This window comes from Salminus brasiliensis (genome assembly GCF_030463535.1).
Source record: "Salminus brasiliensis chromosome 20 unlocalized genomic scaffold, fSalBra1.hap2 SUPER_20_unloc_2, whole genome shotgun sequence".
NCBI lineage: Eukaryota > Metazoa > Chordata > Actinopteri > Characiformes > Bryconidae > Salminus > Salminus brasiliensis.
In genome coordinates, this window is record NW_027326637.1 from 200,769 (window position 1) to 221,605 (window position 20,837).

Here is a 20,837-nt window from a genome sequence, read left to right on the forward strand (position 1 = left end):
GATATCATAACCCCACTGTTCTCCCACTGATATCATAACCCCACTGTTATTACACTGATATCATAACCCCACTGTTCTCCCACTGATATCATAAACCCACTGTTATTACACTGATATCATAACCCCACTGTTCTCCCACTGATATCATAACCCCACTGTAATCCCACTGATATCATAACCCTACTGTTATTACACTGATATCATAACCCTACTGTTATTACACTGATATCATAACCCCACTGTTATTACACTGATATCATAACCCTACTGTTATTACACTGATATCATAACATCACTGTTATTACACTGATATCATAACCCCACTGTTATTACACTGATATCATAACCCTACTGTTCTCCCACTGATATCATAACCCCACTGTTATTACACTGATATCATAACCCCAATGTTCTCCCACTGATATCATAACCCCACTGTTCTCCCACTGATATCATAACCCTACTGTTATTACACTCATATCATAACCCCACTGTAATCCCACTGATATCATAACCCTACTGTTATTACACTGATATCATAACCCCACTGTTATTACACTGATATCATAACCCTACTGTTATTACACTGATATCATAACCCCACTGTTATTACACTGATATCATAACCCTACTGTTATTACACTGATATCATAACCCCACTGTTCTCCCACTGATATCATAACCCCACTGTTCTCCCACTGATATCATAACCCCACTGTTATTACACTGATATCATAACCCCACTGTTATTACACTGATATTATAACCCCACTGTTCTCCCACTGATATCATAACCCTACTGTTATTACACTGATATCATAACCCCACTGTTATTACACTGATATCATAACCCTACTGTTATTACACTGATATCATAACCCACTGTAATCCCACTGATATCATAACCCCACTGTTATTACACTGATATCATAACCCCACTGTTATTACACTGATATCATAACCCTACTGTTATTACACTGATATCATAACCCCACTGTTATTACACTGATATCATAACCCTACTGTTCTCCCACTGATATCATAACCCCACTGTTATTACACTGATATCATAACCCACTGTAATCCCACTGATATCATAACCCCACTGTTATTACACTGATATCATAACCCTACTGTTATTACACTGATATCATAACCCCACTGTTATTACACTGATATCATAACCCCACTGTTATTACACTGATATCATAACCCCACTGTTCTCCCACTGATATCATAACCCCACTGTTATTACACTGATATCATAACCCCACTGTTCTCCCACTGATATCATAACCCCACTGTTCTCCCACTGATATCATAACCCTACTGTTATTACACTGATATCATAACCCCACTGTTCTCCCACTGATATCATAACCCTACTGTTATTACACTGATATCATAACCCCACTGTTATTACACTGATATCATAACCCCACTGTTATTACACTGATATCATAACCCTACTGTTCTCCCACTGATATCATAACCCCACTGTTATTACACTGATATCATAACCCCACTGTTCTCCCACTGATATCATAACCCCACTGTTCTCCCACTGATATCATAAACCCACTGTTATTACACTGATATCATAACCCCACTGTTCTCCCACTGATATCATAACCCCACTGTAATCCCACTGATATCATAACCCTACTGTTATTACACTGATATCATAACCCCACTGTTCTCCCACTGATATCATAACCCCACTGTTATTACACTGATATCATAACCCCACTGTTCTCCCACTGATATCATAAACCCACTGTTATTACACTGATATCATAACCCCACTGTTCTCCCACTGATATCATAACCCCACTGTAATCCCACTGATATCATAACCCTACTGTTATTACACTGATATCATAACCCCACTGTTATTACACTGATATCATAACCCCACTGTTATTACACTGATATCATAACCCCACTGTAATCCCACTGATATCATAACCCCACTGTTCTCCCACTGATATCATAACCCCACTGTTATTACACTGATATCATAACCCCACTGTTCTCCCACTGATATCATAACCCCACTGTTCTCCCACTGATATCATAACCCTACTGTTATTACACTGATATCATAACCCCACTGTAATCCCACTGATATCATAACCCTACTGTTATTACACTGATATCATAACCCCACTGTTATTACACTGATATCATAACCCTACTGTTCTCCCACTGATATCATAACCCCACTGTTATTACACTGATATCATAACCCCACTGTTCTCCCACTGATATCATAACCCCACTGTTCTCCCACTGATATCATAACCCTACTGTTATTACACTGATATCATAACCCCACTGTAATCCCACTGATATCATAACCCTACTGTTATTACACTGATATCATAACCCCACTGTTATTACACTGATATCATAACCCTACTGTTATTACACTGATATCATAACCCCACTGTTATTACACTGATATCATAACCCTACTGTTATTACACTGATATCATAACCCTACTGTTATTACACTGATATCATAACCCCACTGTTCTCCCACTGATATCATAACCCCACTGTTCTCCCACTGATATCATAACCCCACTGTTATTACACTGATATCATAACCCCACTGTTATTACACTGATATTATAACCCCACTGTAATCCCACTGATATCATAACCCTACTGTTATTACACTGATATCATAACCCCACTGTTATTACACTGATATCATAACCCTACTGTTATTACACTGATATCATAACCCACTGTAATCCCACTGATATCATAACCCCACTGTTATTACACTGATATCATAACCCCACTGTTATTACACTGATATCATAACCCTACTGTTATTACACTGATATCATAACCCCACTGTTATTACACTGATATCATAACCCTACTGTTCTCCCACTGATATCATAACCCCACTGTTATTACACTGATATCATAACCCACTGTAATCCCACTGATATCATAACCCCACTGTTATTACACTGATATCATAACCCTACTGTTATTACACTGATATCATAACCCCACTGTTATTACACTGATATCATAACCCCACTGTTATTACACTGATATCATAACCCCACTGTTCTCCCACTGATATCATAACCCCACTGTTATTACACTGATATCATAACCCCACTGTTCTCCCACTGATATCATAACCCCACTGTTCTCCCACTGATATCATAACCCTACTGTTATTACACTGATATCATAACCCCACTGTAATCCCACTGATATCATAACCCTACTGTTATTACACTGATATCATAACCCCACTGTTATTACACTGATATCATAACCCCACTGTTATTACACTGATATCATAACCCTACTGTTCTCCCACTGATATCATAACCCCACTGTTATTACACTGATATCATAACCCCACTGTTCTCCCACTGATATCATAACCCCACTGTTCTCCCACTGATATCATAACCCTACTGTTATTACACTGATATCATAACCCCACTGTAATCCCACTGATATCATAACCCTACTGTTATTACACTGATATCATAACCCCACTGTTATTACACTGATATCATAACCCTACTGTTATTACACTGATATCATAACCCCACTGTTATTACACTGATATCATAACCCTACTGTTATTACACTGATATCATAACCCTACTGTTATTACACTGATATCATAACCCCACTGTTCTCCCACTGATATCATAACCCCACTGTTCTCCCACTGATATCATAACCCCACTGTTATTACACTGATATCATAACCCCACTGTTATTACACTGATATTATAACCCCACTGTAATCCCACTGATATCATAACCCTACTGTTATTACACTGATATCATAACCCCACTGTTATTACACTGATATCATAACCCTACTGTTATTACACTGATATCATAACCCACTGTAATCCCACTGATATCATAACCCCACTGTTATTACACTGATATCATAACCCCACTGTTATTACACTGATATCATAACCCTACTGTTATTACACTGATATCATAACCCCACTGTTATTACACTGATATCATAACCCTACTGTTCTCCCACTGATATCATAACCCCACTGTTATTACACTGATATCATAACCCACTGTAATCCCACTGATATCATAACCCTACTGTTATTACACTGATATCATAACCCCACTGTTATTACACTGATATCATAACCCTACTGTTATTACACTGATATCATAACCCCACTGTTATTACACTGATATCATAACCCCACTGTTATTACACTGATATCATAACCCTACTGTTCTCCCACTGATATCATAACCCTACTGTTATTACACTGATATCATAACCCCACTGATATCATAACCCCACTGTAATCCCACTGATATAATAACCCTACTGATATCATAACCCCACTGATATCATAACCCCACTGTAATCCCACTGATATCATAATCCCACTGATATCATAATCCCACTGATATCATAACCCCACTGATATCATAACCCCACTGTTATTACACTGATATCATAACCCCACTGTAATCCCACTGATATCATAACCCCACTGTAATCCCACTGATATCATAACGCCACTGATATCATAAACCCACTGTAATCCCACTGATATCATAATCCCACTGATATCATAACCCCACTGTAATCCCACTGATATCATAACCCCACTGTTCTCCCACTGATATCATAACCCCACTGTTCTCCCACTGATATCATAACCCCACTGTAATCCCACTGATATCATAACCCCACTGTTCTCCCACTGATATCATAACCCCACTGTTCTCCCACTGATATCATTAAACCACTGTTATTACACTGACATCATAACCCCACTGATATCATAATCCTACTGTAATCCCACTGATATCATAACCCTACTGTTATTAGACTGATATCATTACCCCACTGATATCATAATCCTACTGTAATCCCACTGATATCATTAAACCACTGTTATTACACTGACATCATAACCCCACTGATATCATAACCCCACTGTTCTCCCACTGATATCATAACCCCATTGTTCTCCCACTGATATCATAACCCCACTGTAATCCCACTGATATCATAACCCCATTGTTCTCCCACTGATATCATAACCCCACTGTTCTCCCACTGATATCATAACCCCACTGTAATCCCACTGATATCATAACCCTACTGATATCATAACCCCACTGTAATCCCACTGATATCATAACCCTACTGTTATTACACTGATATCATAACCCCACTGTTATTACACTGATATCATAACCCCACTGTTATTACACTGATATCATGACCCTACTGTTCTCCCACTGATATCATAACCCCACTGTTCTCCCACTGATATCATAACCCTACTGTTATTACACTGATATCATAACCCCACTGTTATTACACTGATATCATAACCCTACTGTTATTACACTGATATCATAACCCTACTGTTATTACACTGATATCATAACCCACTGTAATCCCACTGATATCATAACCCTACTGTTATTACACTGATATCATAACCCCACTGTTATTACACTGATATCATAACCCCACTGTAATGCCACTGATATCATAACCCTACTGTTATTACACTGATATCATAACCCCACTGTTATTACACTGATATCATAACCCCACTGTAATCCCACTGATATCATAACCCCACTGTTCTCCCACTGATATCATAACCCTACTGATATCATAACCCCACTGTAATCCCACTGATATCATAACCCTACTGATATCATAACCCCACTGTAATCCCACTGATATCATAACCCTACTGTTATTACACTGATATCATAACCCTACTGTTATTACACTGATATCATAACCCCACTGTTATTACACTGATATCATAACCCCACTGTTATTACACTGATATCATAACCCCACTGTTCTCCCACTGATATCATAACCCCACTGTTATTACACTGATATCATAACCCCACTGTTCTCCCACTGATATCATAACCCTACTGTTATTACACTGATATCATAACCCCACTGATATCATAACCCTACTGTTATTACACTGATATCATAACCCCACTGTTATTACACTGATATCATAACCCTACTGTTATTACACTGATATCATAACCCCACTGTTATTACACTGATATCATAACCCCACTGTTATTACACTGATATCATAACCCCACTGTTCTCCAACTGATATCATAACCCCTGTTCTCCCACTGATATCATAACCCTACTGTAATTACACTGATATCATAACCCCACTGTAATCCCACTGATATCATAACCCTACTGTTATTACACTGATATCATAACCCCACTGTTATTACACTGATATCATAACCCCACTGTTATTACACTGATATCATAACCCTACTGTTATTACACTGATATCATAACCCCACTGTTCTCCCACTGATATCATAACCCTACTGTTATTACACTGATATCATAACCCCACTGTAATCCCACTGATATCATAACCCTACTGTTATTCCACTGATATCATAACCCACTGTAATCCCACTGATATCATAACCCTACTGTTATTACACTGATATCATAACCCCACTGTTCTCCCACTGATATCATAACCCCACTGTTCTCCCACTGATATCATAACCCTACTGTTCTCCCACTGATATCATAACCCCACTGTAATCCCACTGATATCATAACCCTACTGTTATTACACTGATATCATAACCCCACTGTTATTACACTGATATCATAACCCTACTGTTATTACACTGATATCATAACCCCACTGTTATTACACTGATATCATAACCCTACTGTTATTACACTGATATCATAACCCTACTGTTATTACACTGATATCATAACCCCACTGTTCTCCCACTGATATCATAACCCCACTGTTCTCCCACTGATATCATAACCCCACTGTTATTACACTGATATCATAACCCCACTGTTATTACACTGATATTATAACCCCACTGTTCTCCCACTGATATCATAACCCTACTGTTATTACACTGATATCATAACCCCACTGTTATTACACTGATATCATAACCCTACTGTTATTACACTGATATCATAACCCACTGTAATCCCACTGATATCATAACCCCACTGTTATTACACTGATATCATAACCCCACTGTTATTACACTGATATCATAACCCTACTGTTATTACACTGATATCATAACCCCACTGTTATTACACTGATATCATAACCCTACTGTTCTCCCACTGATATCATAACCCCACTGTTATTACACTATCATAACCCACTGTAATCCCACTGATATCATAACCCTACTGTTATTACACTGATATCATAACCCTACTGTTATTACACTGATATCATAACCCTACTGTTATTACACTGATATCATAACCCCACTGTTATTACACTGATATCATAACCCTACTGTTATTACACTGATATCATAACCCCACTGTTATTACACTGATATCATAACCCTACTGTTCTCCCACTGATATCATAACCCTACTGTTATTACACTGATATCATAACCCCACTGATATCATAACCCCACTGTAATCCCACTGATATCATAACCCTACTGATATCATAACCCCACTGATATCATAACCCCACTGTAATCCCACTGATATCATAATCCCACTGATATCATAATCCCACTGATATCATAACCCCACTGATATCATAACCCCACTGTTATTACACTGATATCATAACCCCACTGTAATCCCACTGATATCATAACCCCACTGTAATCCCACTGATATCATAACGCCACTGATATCATAAACCCACTGTAATCCCACTGATATCATAATCCCACTGATATCATAACCCCACTGTAATCCCACTGATATCATAACCCCACTGTTCTCCCACTGATATCATAACCCCACTGTTCTCCCACTGATATCATAACCCCACTGTAATCCCACTGATATCATAACCCCACTGTAATCCCACTGATATCATAACCCCACTGTTCTCCCACTGATATCATAACCCCACTGTTCTCCCACTGATATCATAACCCCACTGTAATCCCACTGATATCATAACCCCACTGTTCTCCCACTGATATCATAACCCCACTGTTCTCCCACTGATATCATTAAACCACTGTTATTACACTGACATCATAACCCCACTGATATCATAATCCTACTGTAATCCCACTGATATCATAACCCTACTGTTATTAGACTGATATCATTACCCCACTGATATCATAATCCTACTGTAATCCCACTGATATCATTAAACCACTGTTATTACACTGACATCATAACCCCACTGATATCATAACCCCACTGTTCTCCCACTGATATCATAACCCCATTGTTCTCCCACTGATATCATAACCCCACTGTAATCCCACTGATATCATAACCCCATTGTTCTCCCACTGATATCATAACCCCACTGTTCTCCCACTGATATCATAACCCCACTGTAATCCCACTGATATCATAACCCTACTGATATCATAACCCCACTGTAATCCCACTGATATCATAACCCTACTGTTATTACACTGATATCATAACCCCACTGTTATTACACTGATATCATAACCCCACTGTTATTACACTGATATCATAACCCCACTGTTCTCCCACTGATATCATAACCCCACTGTAATCCCACTGATATCATAACCCCACTGTTCTCCCACTGATATCATAACCCCACTGTTCTCCCACTGATATCATTACCCTACTGTTCTCCCACTGATATCATAACCCCACTGTTCTCCCACTGATATCATAACCCTACTGTTATTACACTGATATCATAACCCCACTGTTATTACAGTGATATCATAACCCTACTGTTATTACACTGATATCATAACCCTACTGTTATTACACTGATATCATAACCCACTGTAATCCCACTGATATCATAACCCTACTGTTATTACACTGATATCATAACCCCACTGTTATTACACTGATATCATAACCCCACTGTAATGCCACTGATATCATAACCCTACTGTTATTACACTGATATCATAACCCCACTGTTATTACACTGATATCATAACCCCACTGTAATCCCACTGATATCATAACCCCACTGTTCTCCCACTGATATCATAACCCTACTGATATCATAACCCCACTGTAATCCCACTGATATCATAACCCTACTGATATCATAACCCCACTGTAATCCCACTGATATCATAACCCTACTGTTATTACACTGATATCATAACCCTACTGTTATTACACTGATATCATAACCCCACTGTTATTACACTGATATCATAACCCCACTGTTATTACACTGATATCATAACCCCACTGTTCTCCCACTGATATCATAACCCCACTGTTATTACACTGATATCATAACCCCACTGTTCTCCCACTGATATCATAACCCCACTGTTCTCCCACTGATATCATAACCCTACTGTTATTACACTGATATCATAACCCCACTGATATCATAACCCTACTGTTATTACACTGATATCATAACCCCACTGTTATTACACTGATATCATAACCCTACTGTTATTACACTGATATCATAACCCCACTGTTATTACACTGATATCATAACCCCACTGTTATTACACTGATATCATAACCCCACTGTTCTCCAACTGATATCATAACCCCTGTTCTCCCACTGATATCATAACCCTACTGTAATTACACTGATATCATAACCCCACTGTAATCCCACTGATATCATAACCCTACTGTTATTACACTGATATCATAACCCCACTGTTATTACACTGATATCATAACCCTACTGTTATTACACTGATATCATAACCCCACTGTTATTACACTGATATCATAACCCTACTGTTATTACACTGATATCATAACCCCACTGTTCTCCCACTGATATCATAACCCTACTGTTATTACACTGATATCATAACCCCACTGTTATTACACTGATATCATAACCCCACTGTAATCCCACTGATATCATAACCCTACTGTTATTCCACTGATATCATAACCCACTGTAATCCCACTGATATCATAACCCTACTGTTATTACACTGATATCATAACCCCACTGATATCATAACCCCACTGTAATCCCATTGATATCATAACCCTACTGATATCATAATCCCACTGATATCATAATCCCACTGATATCATAACCCCACTGTTATTACACTGATATCATAACCCCACTGTAATCCCACTGATATCATAACCCCACTGTAATCCCACTGATATCATAACGCCACTGATATCATAAACCCACTGTAATCCCACTGATATCATAACGCCACTGATATCATAAACCCACTGTAATCCCACTGATATCATAATCCCACTGATATCATAACCCCACTGTAACCCCACTGATATCATAATCCCACTGATATCATAACCCTACTGTTATTACACTGATATCATAACCCCACTGTTCTCCCACTGATATCATAACCCCACTGTTCTCCCACTGATATCATAACCCCACTGTAATCCCACTGATATCATAACCCCACTGTTATTACACTGATATCATAACCCCACTGTGTAGATATAAATGTCCTCCATGTTCCTGGTGTCCCTCACAGTGTAGACTCCACTATCAGAAGGCTTCATATCTCTCAGCTCTAGAGCAGGTGTGAGTGAGGTTCTCCTCATGTACTCAGGGTTACACTTCAGTGACTGTCCCTCCACTGTACAGATCTGAACACTGGGTGCTCCAGCTTCACCACTGCTGTTATAAACCAGCTCCACTGGATCAGATATCTTCAACTCCAGCAGCAGAGATTCACCAGGCTGTATCTCCACTGAAGATCTCACAGCTGAGGAGACACATGACCAGAACCTGCATTAACTCTTCTATCAGGTTCTACCAGCAGCAGTAGATCAGCAGAACCAGCACTTACGCTCAATCTGAAGCCGCGCATCACAAACGTCTTTACGATCACACTCACAGGTGTACCAGCCTCGCATACTGAAATCAACTCTAGTGATGATGAGGGAGATGTTCCCTTTCAGGTACTCTTCATGGATCATCTGATATCCCTCCTTCATTGATCTGCAGGAAGTCTGATCACACTCAGCCAGAACGTCCCTGCGTAGGTGTGATACGGTCCATGCCACCAAACCAGGACATCTCTCAGAGCGGGGGAGAACAGCAGAGTCATGGAGCTTCACCTTCACTGTAGGAAAACCTGGATCAGAAAAATCTGTTAAACAAAAACAGTCAACAGTCATCCATCAAACCCAAGCATCAAACCTGCATCTTCAAACAGTGAGAGACAAACTCAGCCCAATCCAGTCTGAGAGATCCAGCTGAACCTGCATGGATCCCTACTGGCTCTATTCACCCTGTAATCAGGCTGCTGTGATCCACTGTACTTCATTCACTCCACTGTAGGACCACAACTATCAAGCCCTGAGCACCTTCGTGGTCTCACTCACGACAGCATGGAGATCAGTTACAGCTTCATCTGGACGACATTACTTAGAGAAACCGGTGAGGATTAATCACAGAAGTGAAGTCTGTAAAAACACCAAACACTGCACACACTTACCTGCAGGGACGGTCAGAAGGAGCAGGACACAGACAGCAGATCTGAGGGACTGCATGGCTGATCTACAGTCCTGACCAGTTTAGGGTACGTTGGTGTAGCAGGTAGTGTGTGCTGTGGGTCCGATCCTCCGGCTGGTCTCTGTCTGTGAGGAGCTTGGTTCTCCTCATGTCTGCGTGGGTTTCCTGTAAAACACCAACCGAGGAGTAGAATCAGAATAGAGGCTTACTTTCACTGACTGTCAGAGACTGACTGTCCCTGTTCATTACTGTACTGTACTCCACTTCCTGCTGGTCGAGCAGTGTCACCATCATGACCTCATAGGTCCAGTGCCACCCAACTATTCAACCAGTATGAGCGTCAACCTCAGATCACAACACACCGAAGAGCTGAGCTGGTCTCTTAGCCGAGCTTATTTACCAGTACAGGCTAACAGTTGTTGAGCTGGATTCCCCGCAGTTTGGACTCAGTTTGGCTCAGTCTGATTCTGAAGCTTCTCATCAGTAGGAATCGGCGCGTCTGGCGGCAGAGCCTTCGCTCCAGTCTAAAGAACATAAGCCGTGGGATTCCTCAGGGGTCAATTCTGGGACACCTACTGTTTCAATTATAGGTTAATGATCCTCACTGCGCAACAAGGACGGTGTTCTTCCTTTTGTTCCGTAAAGACAACAACACACCAATACGTCGCTGATACAGATGATCAGCTACTGATTTCTACTGGAAACTCAGTTTTAGCCAACCCTGATCACCAGTTTACAGCAAACACACTGTCCCCCAGTCCCTTCAAGTCCTAAAAACATTCCTACGTGCTTTTCAGGTGTAGAAAACGAGGAATCTGCCGCCGGTCCTCCACCAGGCTCTACATCCAGACACATTACCCAGGGTGGACTGTACCAACGCCCTTCTCATCGCCCCTGATGACAGACTGAGCTGGAAAGGAGACGTTACCCAAACACAGTGTGCTTCTATAAGCCTCAGGCTCTCAGTATGTCTGTATTTACCACTTTCTGCTCCTTTTTCTTCTTTAATGTCTTCTTCTTCCTTTCACCCCGTCCAGCAGCCTCCATGCTCCTGCCTTCTCCAGGACGTCGACTGGACATTGTGCACCTTCTCCAGGACCTGCAGCTTTAAGAGCCTGATGAAATTCATCACCTCGTTGAGTAATAAACTGTCAAGTAAACTGAATGGATTCATCATTTATTTCATTCTTCAGAGCTGCTGCTGCTGCTGCTGCTGCTGCTGCCTGTGTCCAGACAGACCCTGCCCCGCTGAAGTGGACCGGGGGCTGGACCGGTCCGGAGCTCTCCTCAGGGGAAGGTGAGCAGCGCTGAGAGCCGCGGTTCGTTCGGCTGGTTTTAGTTTGTAAAAAAAGCCAAAACAAGCTTTAAAAAAGGCGAATTCACCCCCAAAACAGCCTCTCCTCCCACAGCAGATGTTGGGGGGGAGCGACGGGGTGAGTCTGCCCCGGGGAACCGCGCTGACAGGCCGCTTCAGGACAGACGAGCTAACCGGCTAAGTTTACCTCAGCGGCTCCATGGCGCGCGCTCGCGCTGGACGCTGCGGAAATAGCCCGGATTAGAGAGTGGGCTCGAGACCAGTTCTGCCACCAGTGAGGACGAGCTTCGAAGCCGAGAGTCGACACATCTTAGGACTGTATCGACTCCGGGAAAACGACGTCTGAATCCTACGAGAAGACCTAAACTCCTTGAGTTTTATTATTCTGGATATGATTTCACAGATTTTATAATAGAGAGCCCAAACAACCCACAGATAAACTAACATAGAAGCTAAAAAACAACAGTCCATCAGACAGTTCCTGAGAAATCTGTCCTTTAATAAACTGTGGACAGTCCTGTACAGTGAGCGTACAGAAGAGCTTCGTTATTTACCCAAGAACAACCTCAAAATCCAGAGCTCCTCTGATCTTAGACTCTACTAAACACACGTCAACATGGAGACCACAGTACTCTTCTCTTCGCCTGAGTACAGAGTGAGAAAAGAAGAGGACCAAGAACCGAGCCTTGTGGAACGCCACTGGAGAGACTACAAGGAGCGGACGTGTCCCCCTGTCATGTTACCTGGTATGAGTGTCCCTGCAGGGACGATGCAAACCATCGCCATGCAGAGCCGGTAATTTCGAGGCCGGTGAGGACAGACAGGAGGATCTTGTGGTCCACTGTGTCAGAAGCTGCGGAGAGGTCGAGGAGGGTCAGAACCGAGGACGGTCTGAGACGAGAGCTTCTCTGTAACTGCAATGAGAGCAGTTTCAGTAGAGTGAGCTGCTTTGAAGCCAGACTGGTTAGAGTCCTGTAGATTGTTCAGAGTGAGAAAGAGAGACGGTTGATTGTAGACGGAACGTTCGAGGATCTTTGAGAGGAAAGAGAGTTGCTGATGTCCAAGCTGTCTAGAGTTGACTTCTTTAGGATAGGGACAACTCTGGCAGACTCACACTCACTTCCCCCCAGAAAGCTCGGATCTGACCATCATCATCATCATCATCATCATCAGTAGTGATCCGGATCATAATCAGCTAAAATAAAAACCTGATCAGGAGGAAATTAAAGCGTAAAAATGAGTAAAATGAGCTTTACTGATCAGATAAGATAATCCTTTATAGGTCCCACAGTGGGAAAATGTTCAGTGTCAGCAGAAAAGGGATAGCAAAACAAAAAACGTAGATAAATTACCACTATATACAAAAAATAAATAATAGAAGTAAAAACAAAACAATAGTAATTACAGGCTTATTGCAAATGACTCTTAATTGCACATGTGCAAACTTTATAAGTTTGTTCAGTCTCTTCGTGTCTGCCGTCGAGATGCTACCGCCCCAGCAGACCACTCCATAAAAGATGGAAGATGCCGCCACTGTGTGGAAGAAAGTCCTCAGGTGTCTTCTCAGCAGGTAGAGTCTGCTCTGGCCTTTCTTGTAGAGTGAAAAAAAAAAAGACGCTTCAATGAAGGGAGGACGGACAGTAACTCACAGCAGCTCACAGGAAGACTGGAAACAGCTCCACAGGCTGAAATCTAGAAGATGTGGACCTTGTGGAAACCCTCTTTACAGCATTATCATGTTCAGCATTATTCAGCAGGACAGTCTCCAGGTCAGCACACAGCTGTGGGCTCAGCTCGGAGAAGACGTGGAGGTGGATTATCACATGTGGCTCAAACTCCACCCGTTCCCCAGCAAATACAGATATTTGATAAGTATACAACATTTACATTTACATTTACGGCATTTAGCAGACGCTCTTATCCAGAGCGACTTACAAAGTGCTTTGCTATTTACCCAAGAAAAGCCTCAGCTAGTTAGAATAGACTAATAATTCAAAGATACCTCTAAGCTTTAGACATTACTAAACACAATACAATAAGGCGACCATAGAACTATTCGTCCAAGTACTCTCTGAAGAGGTGGGTCTTCAGCCTGCGTTTGAAGACCGCGAGCGACTCGGCCGTTCGGACACCCAGGGGCAGCTCGTTCCACCACTTTGGTGCCAGGACAGAAAAAAGCCTGGAGGCCACATGTAGGCCTCAGCGTAGCAGCCAACAGCCGAACAACCCTCCAGACGTCCTCCACGGACCAGGCTTGTGCTTCCAGACTGATGATTTTCCTGAGATCAACAACAAAAATGAATAATAAAAAAGGTCTTGAATAACCATTCCAGATATGAATCTGGCCCCGGCTGCTCTGCGGTGTCTTGTTTTGGAGGACCTTTAAAGGAAAAGCTGCCGTGTTCAGGAGAATTAAGACCTGTTCTGGATTGAGGGCCGATGCTGATCATATCATAAGTGATCATATATTAGCTTAGTATCTGTGTTTAATGAAGACTGGGGAGGTTGCACCTCATCATCAGCAGAATCCCATCAGATTAGCAGCCAGCTTAGACCAGCATGTATTTAATTTAATCTAAAAACGCCTGTACTGAACTGTGTACAAATAAAGTTCCAGCAGCATTCAATGCTTCAGAACAGCTTCAGTGCAGACGTCTAGAAATGTGAAATGGTAAAAGCTCAGACTTGTTGTAGACAGATGTAGGTAGAGATGGAATTTGTAGGACGTTTGATTGGGAGGAGAGGCTACAAATCCCCAAATCCCCAAATCCCCTCCACCGTTTCCTAAAACCACTGTTTGTATCATCCTGAGACCAAACAGCTGATCAGCCAGACGGCTGAAGTTTAGAGGCTGGTTAGGAGAGGCGGTGGCTCACTGTGTTGTAGGACATTACTCTTCCTCACAGGTTTTCAGCAGTGCGTGAGGAAAAACCTCTGAAATGAGCTGTCTGAAGACTGCAGGAAGGTGCTCATACGTAGGCCATAGGGTCCACGGTGTCTTTGAGAGGAACAGCACCGTTCTCACTGTCTGTGTTCTCGTCACGCTTCCTGATGGAGGGATCTCTGTTTCTGAGTCTCAGGACAACTTTTCTGATCTGATAAAACACCCGCGGCAAAACAAACCAGGCCAGAAGTGCACCAAGAACCAGCATCACGCTCCCAACAGACGCAGCTCCGTGAAGAAAACCCTGCTGATACTCAGATTTCCCGACCGGCCGCACATCTGAAACAGACAGAGCAGAGCATTGTGGGTGAGGTCTGATCACCAAAAATTCAGAAACCTTTTCAAACTAAATGATGTAATAATCTGATGTAAAAATGATGTGAGAAATAATCTGATTACTCTGTAAACTGAACACTAAGCTCGTACCTCTGACGCTCACTGTGTAGACGTGGGTGTCCTCTTTAGTCCTGATGGTCCGGACGGTGTAAACTCCACTGTCAGACTCCTCCACTCCTCTCAGCTCCAGAACAGATGATAGAGATGTTCTCTGTGAGTATTCAGATCTACACTGCAGTGACCCTCCCTCCACCGTACAGATCTGACCACTGCTGCTATAAACCACCTCCACTGGATCTGACACGTCCAAATGCAGCAGCAGAGATTCTCCAGGCTGGACCTGAACTGAAGTCTTCAAGGCTGAGGAGAAACACAATCTGATCTAATCACCTCATCTACATCACTGTGATTCTGACAGTGAAGAACACAGACTGGACTCTTACCCTCAATCTGTAGTCGAACATCACAGAGGTCTGTACCATCACACTCACAGGTGTACAGAGCCCTCTTACTGAAATCAGCTCCAGTGATGATGAGGGAGATGTTCCCCTTCAGGTACTGATCATGGATCATCTGATATCCCTCCTTCACTGATCTGCAGGAAGTCTGATCACACTCAGCCAGAACATCAGAGCGTTTATGGGTGACTGACCATCTGACCAGTCCAGAACATCTCTCAGAGCAGGGGAGAACAGCAGAGTCATGGAGCTTCACCTTCACTGTAGGAACAGCTGATTCAGATCCTGAAGGAGAGATCAGGATGATGATTAATTTCAGATTCTGATTGATCTGAGGAAATATCTGGCCGTTAAACACGGACTAACTGTAAGTACATTTCTAAACCACTGATCTCGCTGCAGTGCTCTGTGTGCAGCTGCTACACCAAAGGTCCAAATGTTTGTGGACACCCTTTGGACATCCTGAATGCATTGAGCTACTCTAAGCTGCACCCACTGCTGAGCTGACACAGATGTGCAAATGCACACACACAGCTTGTCTAGTCCCTGTAGAGAAGAAGTACTGCCAATAGAATAGGACTCTCTGCAGCAGATCAACATGAACCTATTGTCTCCATGCTGCCTAATGCCAGGCGTGGGCCATATTTCCATATAGTGACAGTTTACACTTACCAGGACTGATGGTCAGTAAGAGCAGAACACAGAGAGCAGATCTGCAAGACTTCATGACTGACAGAGAGAGAGAGACAGAGAGAGACAGAGAAAGACCATCATCATCATCACCAACACTACTGATGGGTTCACCTGGAATCACACACACCTGTTCACTCCACACACACACTTAACACTACAGTCCAGCTTAAGAGGTTCTTCTGTCTGCTGCTGTTCTCACAGTGTTCAGGTCATTAGAGCGGTCAGTTCTGACCTGGAGTCGGTGAGGAGAGAACATTCTAGACTCTCCTCTTATGGGACCCTGATGAGACCCTAAGTGTTGATCCTCCTTTTGTCTCTCAACCACCAGCAAACACACCACCTTCCAAAAATGGAAATTTATTACGGTCAGTGGGATTTTATGGTGATGTGCACATTTCTTTATAGTTGCATAACAGGTATTCTGAATGAATGGGGGGAGTGGGTAGTGGTTGGGGATGTTTTTGTAATAGACTATTTGACTCAGTGAGATCCGATACAGAACAACTCCACTTTCGATTCTGTCCAACAACAAAGAGCTCGGCTTCGGCGGAGAGAGTCAGCTCCACCTGCTTGATTCAGACTAGATAGAGGCTTTCGTGTAAGGAGATGGTGTGTGTGTGTGTGTGTGTGTGTGTGTGTGTGCTCTGAGACTCTCAGAGGCCGAGTCACGTGACTTCTCTGAAAGGTTGTTTACGGAGCTATCAGGTTACGTGTGTAGTGCAGATCAGCTGCTGCTCTCTCGGGGGTGAGGAGGAGGAAGAGGAGGAGGAAGAGGAGGAGGAGTCCTCTCGGTCGTTCAGGACTCCATTTCACACTGTTCTGCTTCCTCACCCTGTCAAAACAGCCAGATTATACCTAAACTCTGAACCCCTCCTCACCAGTGTTCAGTACTCTCTAACACACCACCTGTGTCTTTTTTTTGTTGTGAAAATATGTTTAATTATTTTTATTATTATTATTATTATTAATGTATAACTGTATCATACATGTGTGCTCTCCCATATGGAACAAAAAATAATATTGTGTTTTTAATGTATGAAAATGAAAAATATTAAATATATTTTAAGTTCATATTAAACACATTTGATATATAAGGAATTATATTTGCAGCTTCACTGTGAAACTCTACCAGGTTCACTGTACTGTATATTTCTATGTATTTTTGCTAATACACAAAGTATACACAAAGTCATATATAGGTGTATTATATAACGTATCTGGTTTTATATGAAGTCAAATATATGTATTGTGTGTGAAATGTACTTTAATTAAATGCAGTAAATGCAAATGTATTAGAAGTGTATAAAAGGTGCATGGCCATATATTTGTTACCATATAGGCAACATTTATCAACTGTTCTAATTCAAATTGATTCATTTTCTATCATAGAAACCAGTACTGTTCACACTGTTCACTGAAATCTGAAAGTATGAACAGTTCAAATGATCAGCTTTTAGTGTAACTAGACTTTCAGTGGTGAGGAGTTGACCTCCTACTTTACAACTGCTCTAAATGTTCAGCACTCTCCTTCTTCCTCCAGTCTGAACCACCACCACCTAGATTATACTCCACCACTAAACCCCAGTCCTGTACTAAACTCAACACCTAACACACACACACACATACTGTTTTTATACACTTACCCTAAAACACCAAAACTCCTGACAGAGTCTCTTCACTGGTCTTCTCTCTCTGTACTGGAAATCCCCCCTCTAACTGATCCACGGTGCTGCAATGTGATTCACAGGAATCAGCTCTTAGAATCAGCTCTTTGATTCAGCTCTTTGATTCAGCACCTCCATTTTTAGAAGCAAGAAATAAAGAGAAGGAACAGTAACGTGTCAAAATGATTCCTTCTATAAAGGAATATTTTATGTATTAGGTTTTCTGGTGTTTTTATTATCTGTTTTACTAAACTTTTAAATAAATAAAATACAGATGAAAAAAAAACTGATGAATATAAATTAGAAATAAATGACTTTATGACGTAAAGGAAACGTTTTAAGCAATGTGATCATTTGAGCAATGTGATGCTGATGAAGTCACTGGTTATGTGGTTCAATTGTATCATTTTAAGCTTGTTTTTCTGAGGAGGAGGAGTTAACACTTCAAGCAGAATCACACTAAAGTATCCCAGAAAAGAGTGAGATGGGTGTAAATCCAAAACATTAATAAAAAAATATTTCAGAATTTCTTTGCTTTTATGCCAACAGCTCTGAGGTTAGCTTGTTGAAGAGCAAGCTGAACGATCACAGTTAAAATGGCTGAGCCTTGTGACAGAGCCTTACGTACATGAATGGATGTTGGATGCACTAAATTTGCATTTTTGCACATTGCTGAAACAAATGACTAATTAAATCAGTTCACACAGACTGCAAAGTTTACCATTTTTAAATTGTGATATAACTAGTGAATTCAACAGGTGTTTGGAGCTGTCATATTCTAAGGAATTAGCTTCGTATTATATGTTCTTGGCTCAACTTTTACTTTTACATTGCCGTTATCATTAAATATTCAGATATGAAAGCCCTCGATCGACACCCAAGCAGTCAATAGGTTTCACTTTTGATTTACAACAGCAAACGGACTGCAGCTGTTCTACGGGGGGAATCTTCTCCTTTTCCACTATTGATTTAGTGTAATGTTGGTGCTCCCTGCAGTCAGGCGTGTTTACTTCACCCCACTCTCAGATCTGTTCTAGAAAGGGTAGGCTAGAAAGCTCTAACTCCGTCTCAACCTAATGTCAACAGTGAGAGTCAGGAGAGTCAGAGCTCCTGTATAAATGTACTCACTAAACTGCTGAGGTCGACTTCAGCCGGGGTTTACACACACAGACGGCTGACATGTAGACTGTCCAGGAGCTGAACAGTAGAACTGTGCAGTAGACAAATGGTGACTTCCAGTACTTTAGTACCAAGGCACTGCAACTCTAACTATAAACAGTCCAACCTGTCTGCAGGAATCTCCTCCCCATTGTCATTGGCCTAATTAAAAACGCTTCCTTGTTCTTGTGGCTTTTGGTTCAGGCTCCAGACACTCTAGACATCAGCTGATCCCAGCTTAGGAAACTTCAGTTGGTTAAATCCCTTCATTCAGAATGACCAGTTATGAGAAGGTTATGAGTCCCCTCAACATCACAATTAAACTTAGCTGTAACTGAACTAAAATGGTGCCCTCATTCCACCCACTGCAGATGTCTAAAATAAGGCATGCATCTCTAATCTTGCAGCACCATTAATAAATATTAATACACAAACCTAAAAGGCCTCAATAAAAACTATATGACCAAATCACCTCCTTTCAGTTGAACTAGTTCCTCACGAGTATTCACACCGATTTAAAACATTTTAATCACAGATCAAATAAAAAGAGCCAGATAAGGTCAAAGTGATCAAAGTGAACCTGAACTCAGGAATCATGGGTGAACAGACCCCAGTACTCCTCTGGACTCCATTTACACCAACACTGATTAGGAAACGATCTGAGGGAAGGTTTACAATGATAAGGTAATAACTGAGAGGTCTACTGGTTCCTACTGGGTTTCTACAGAAGGCCTACCAAACACAGAAGTCACAGCAGTGCTCTCAGAA

The 20,837-nt window shown here is 41.6% G+C and overlaps 1 protein-coding gene across 1 annotated transcript; it reads right to left on the bottom strand.

Annotated features, from left to right (window-relative positions):
- Positions 1-14,075: 14,075 nt before the first annotated feature.
- LOC140548764 (uncharacterized) lies at positions 14,076-20,424 on the bottom strand. Its single transcript, XM_072671905.1, has 6 exons — positions 20,040-20,424; positions 18,891-18,976; positions 17,227-18,079; positions 16,540-16,839; positions 16,187-16,456; positions 14,076-16,039 (listed from the first exon to the last, which is right to left on the bottom strand). Exons 3-6 carry the CDS (start codon positions 17,279-17,281, stop codon positions 15,786-15,788), a joined length of 879 nt encoding a protein of 292 aa, XP_072528006.1. The 5' UTR covers positions 17,282-18,079; positions 18,891-18,976; positions 20,040-20,424; the 3' UTR covers positions 14,076-15,785.
- Positions 20,425-20,837: the final 413 nt, after the last annotated feature.

What these genes read in the sequence shown, in the direction of transcription:
- LOC140548764 (XM_072671905.1), bottom strand. Translation starts at nt 17,281, where the DNA reads ATGAAGTCTTGCAGATCTGCTCTCTGTGTTCTGCTCTTACTGACCATC. An exon ending in CTTACTGACCATCAGTCCTG is followed by an intron (nt 16,840 to 17,226) that starts GTAAGTGTAAAC and finishes TCTCTCCTTCAG; the next exon opens with GATCTGAATCAGCTGTTCCT. An exon ending in CTACACAGTGAGCGTCAGAG is followed by an intron (nt 16,040 to 16,186) that starts GTACGAGCTTAG and finishes TGTCTGTTTCAG; the next exon opens with ATGTGCGGCCGGTCGGGAAA.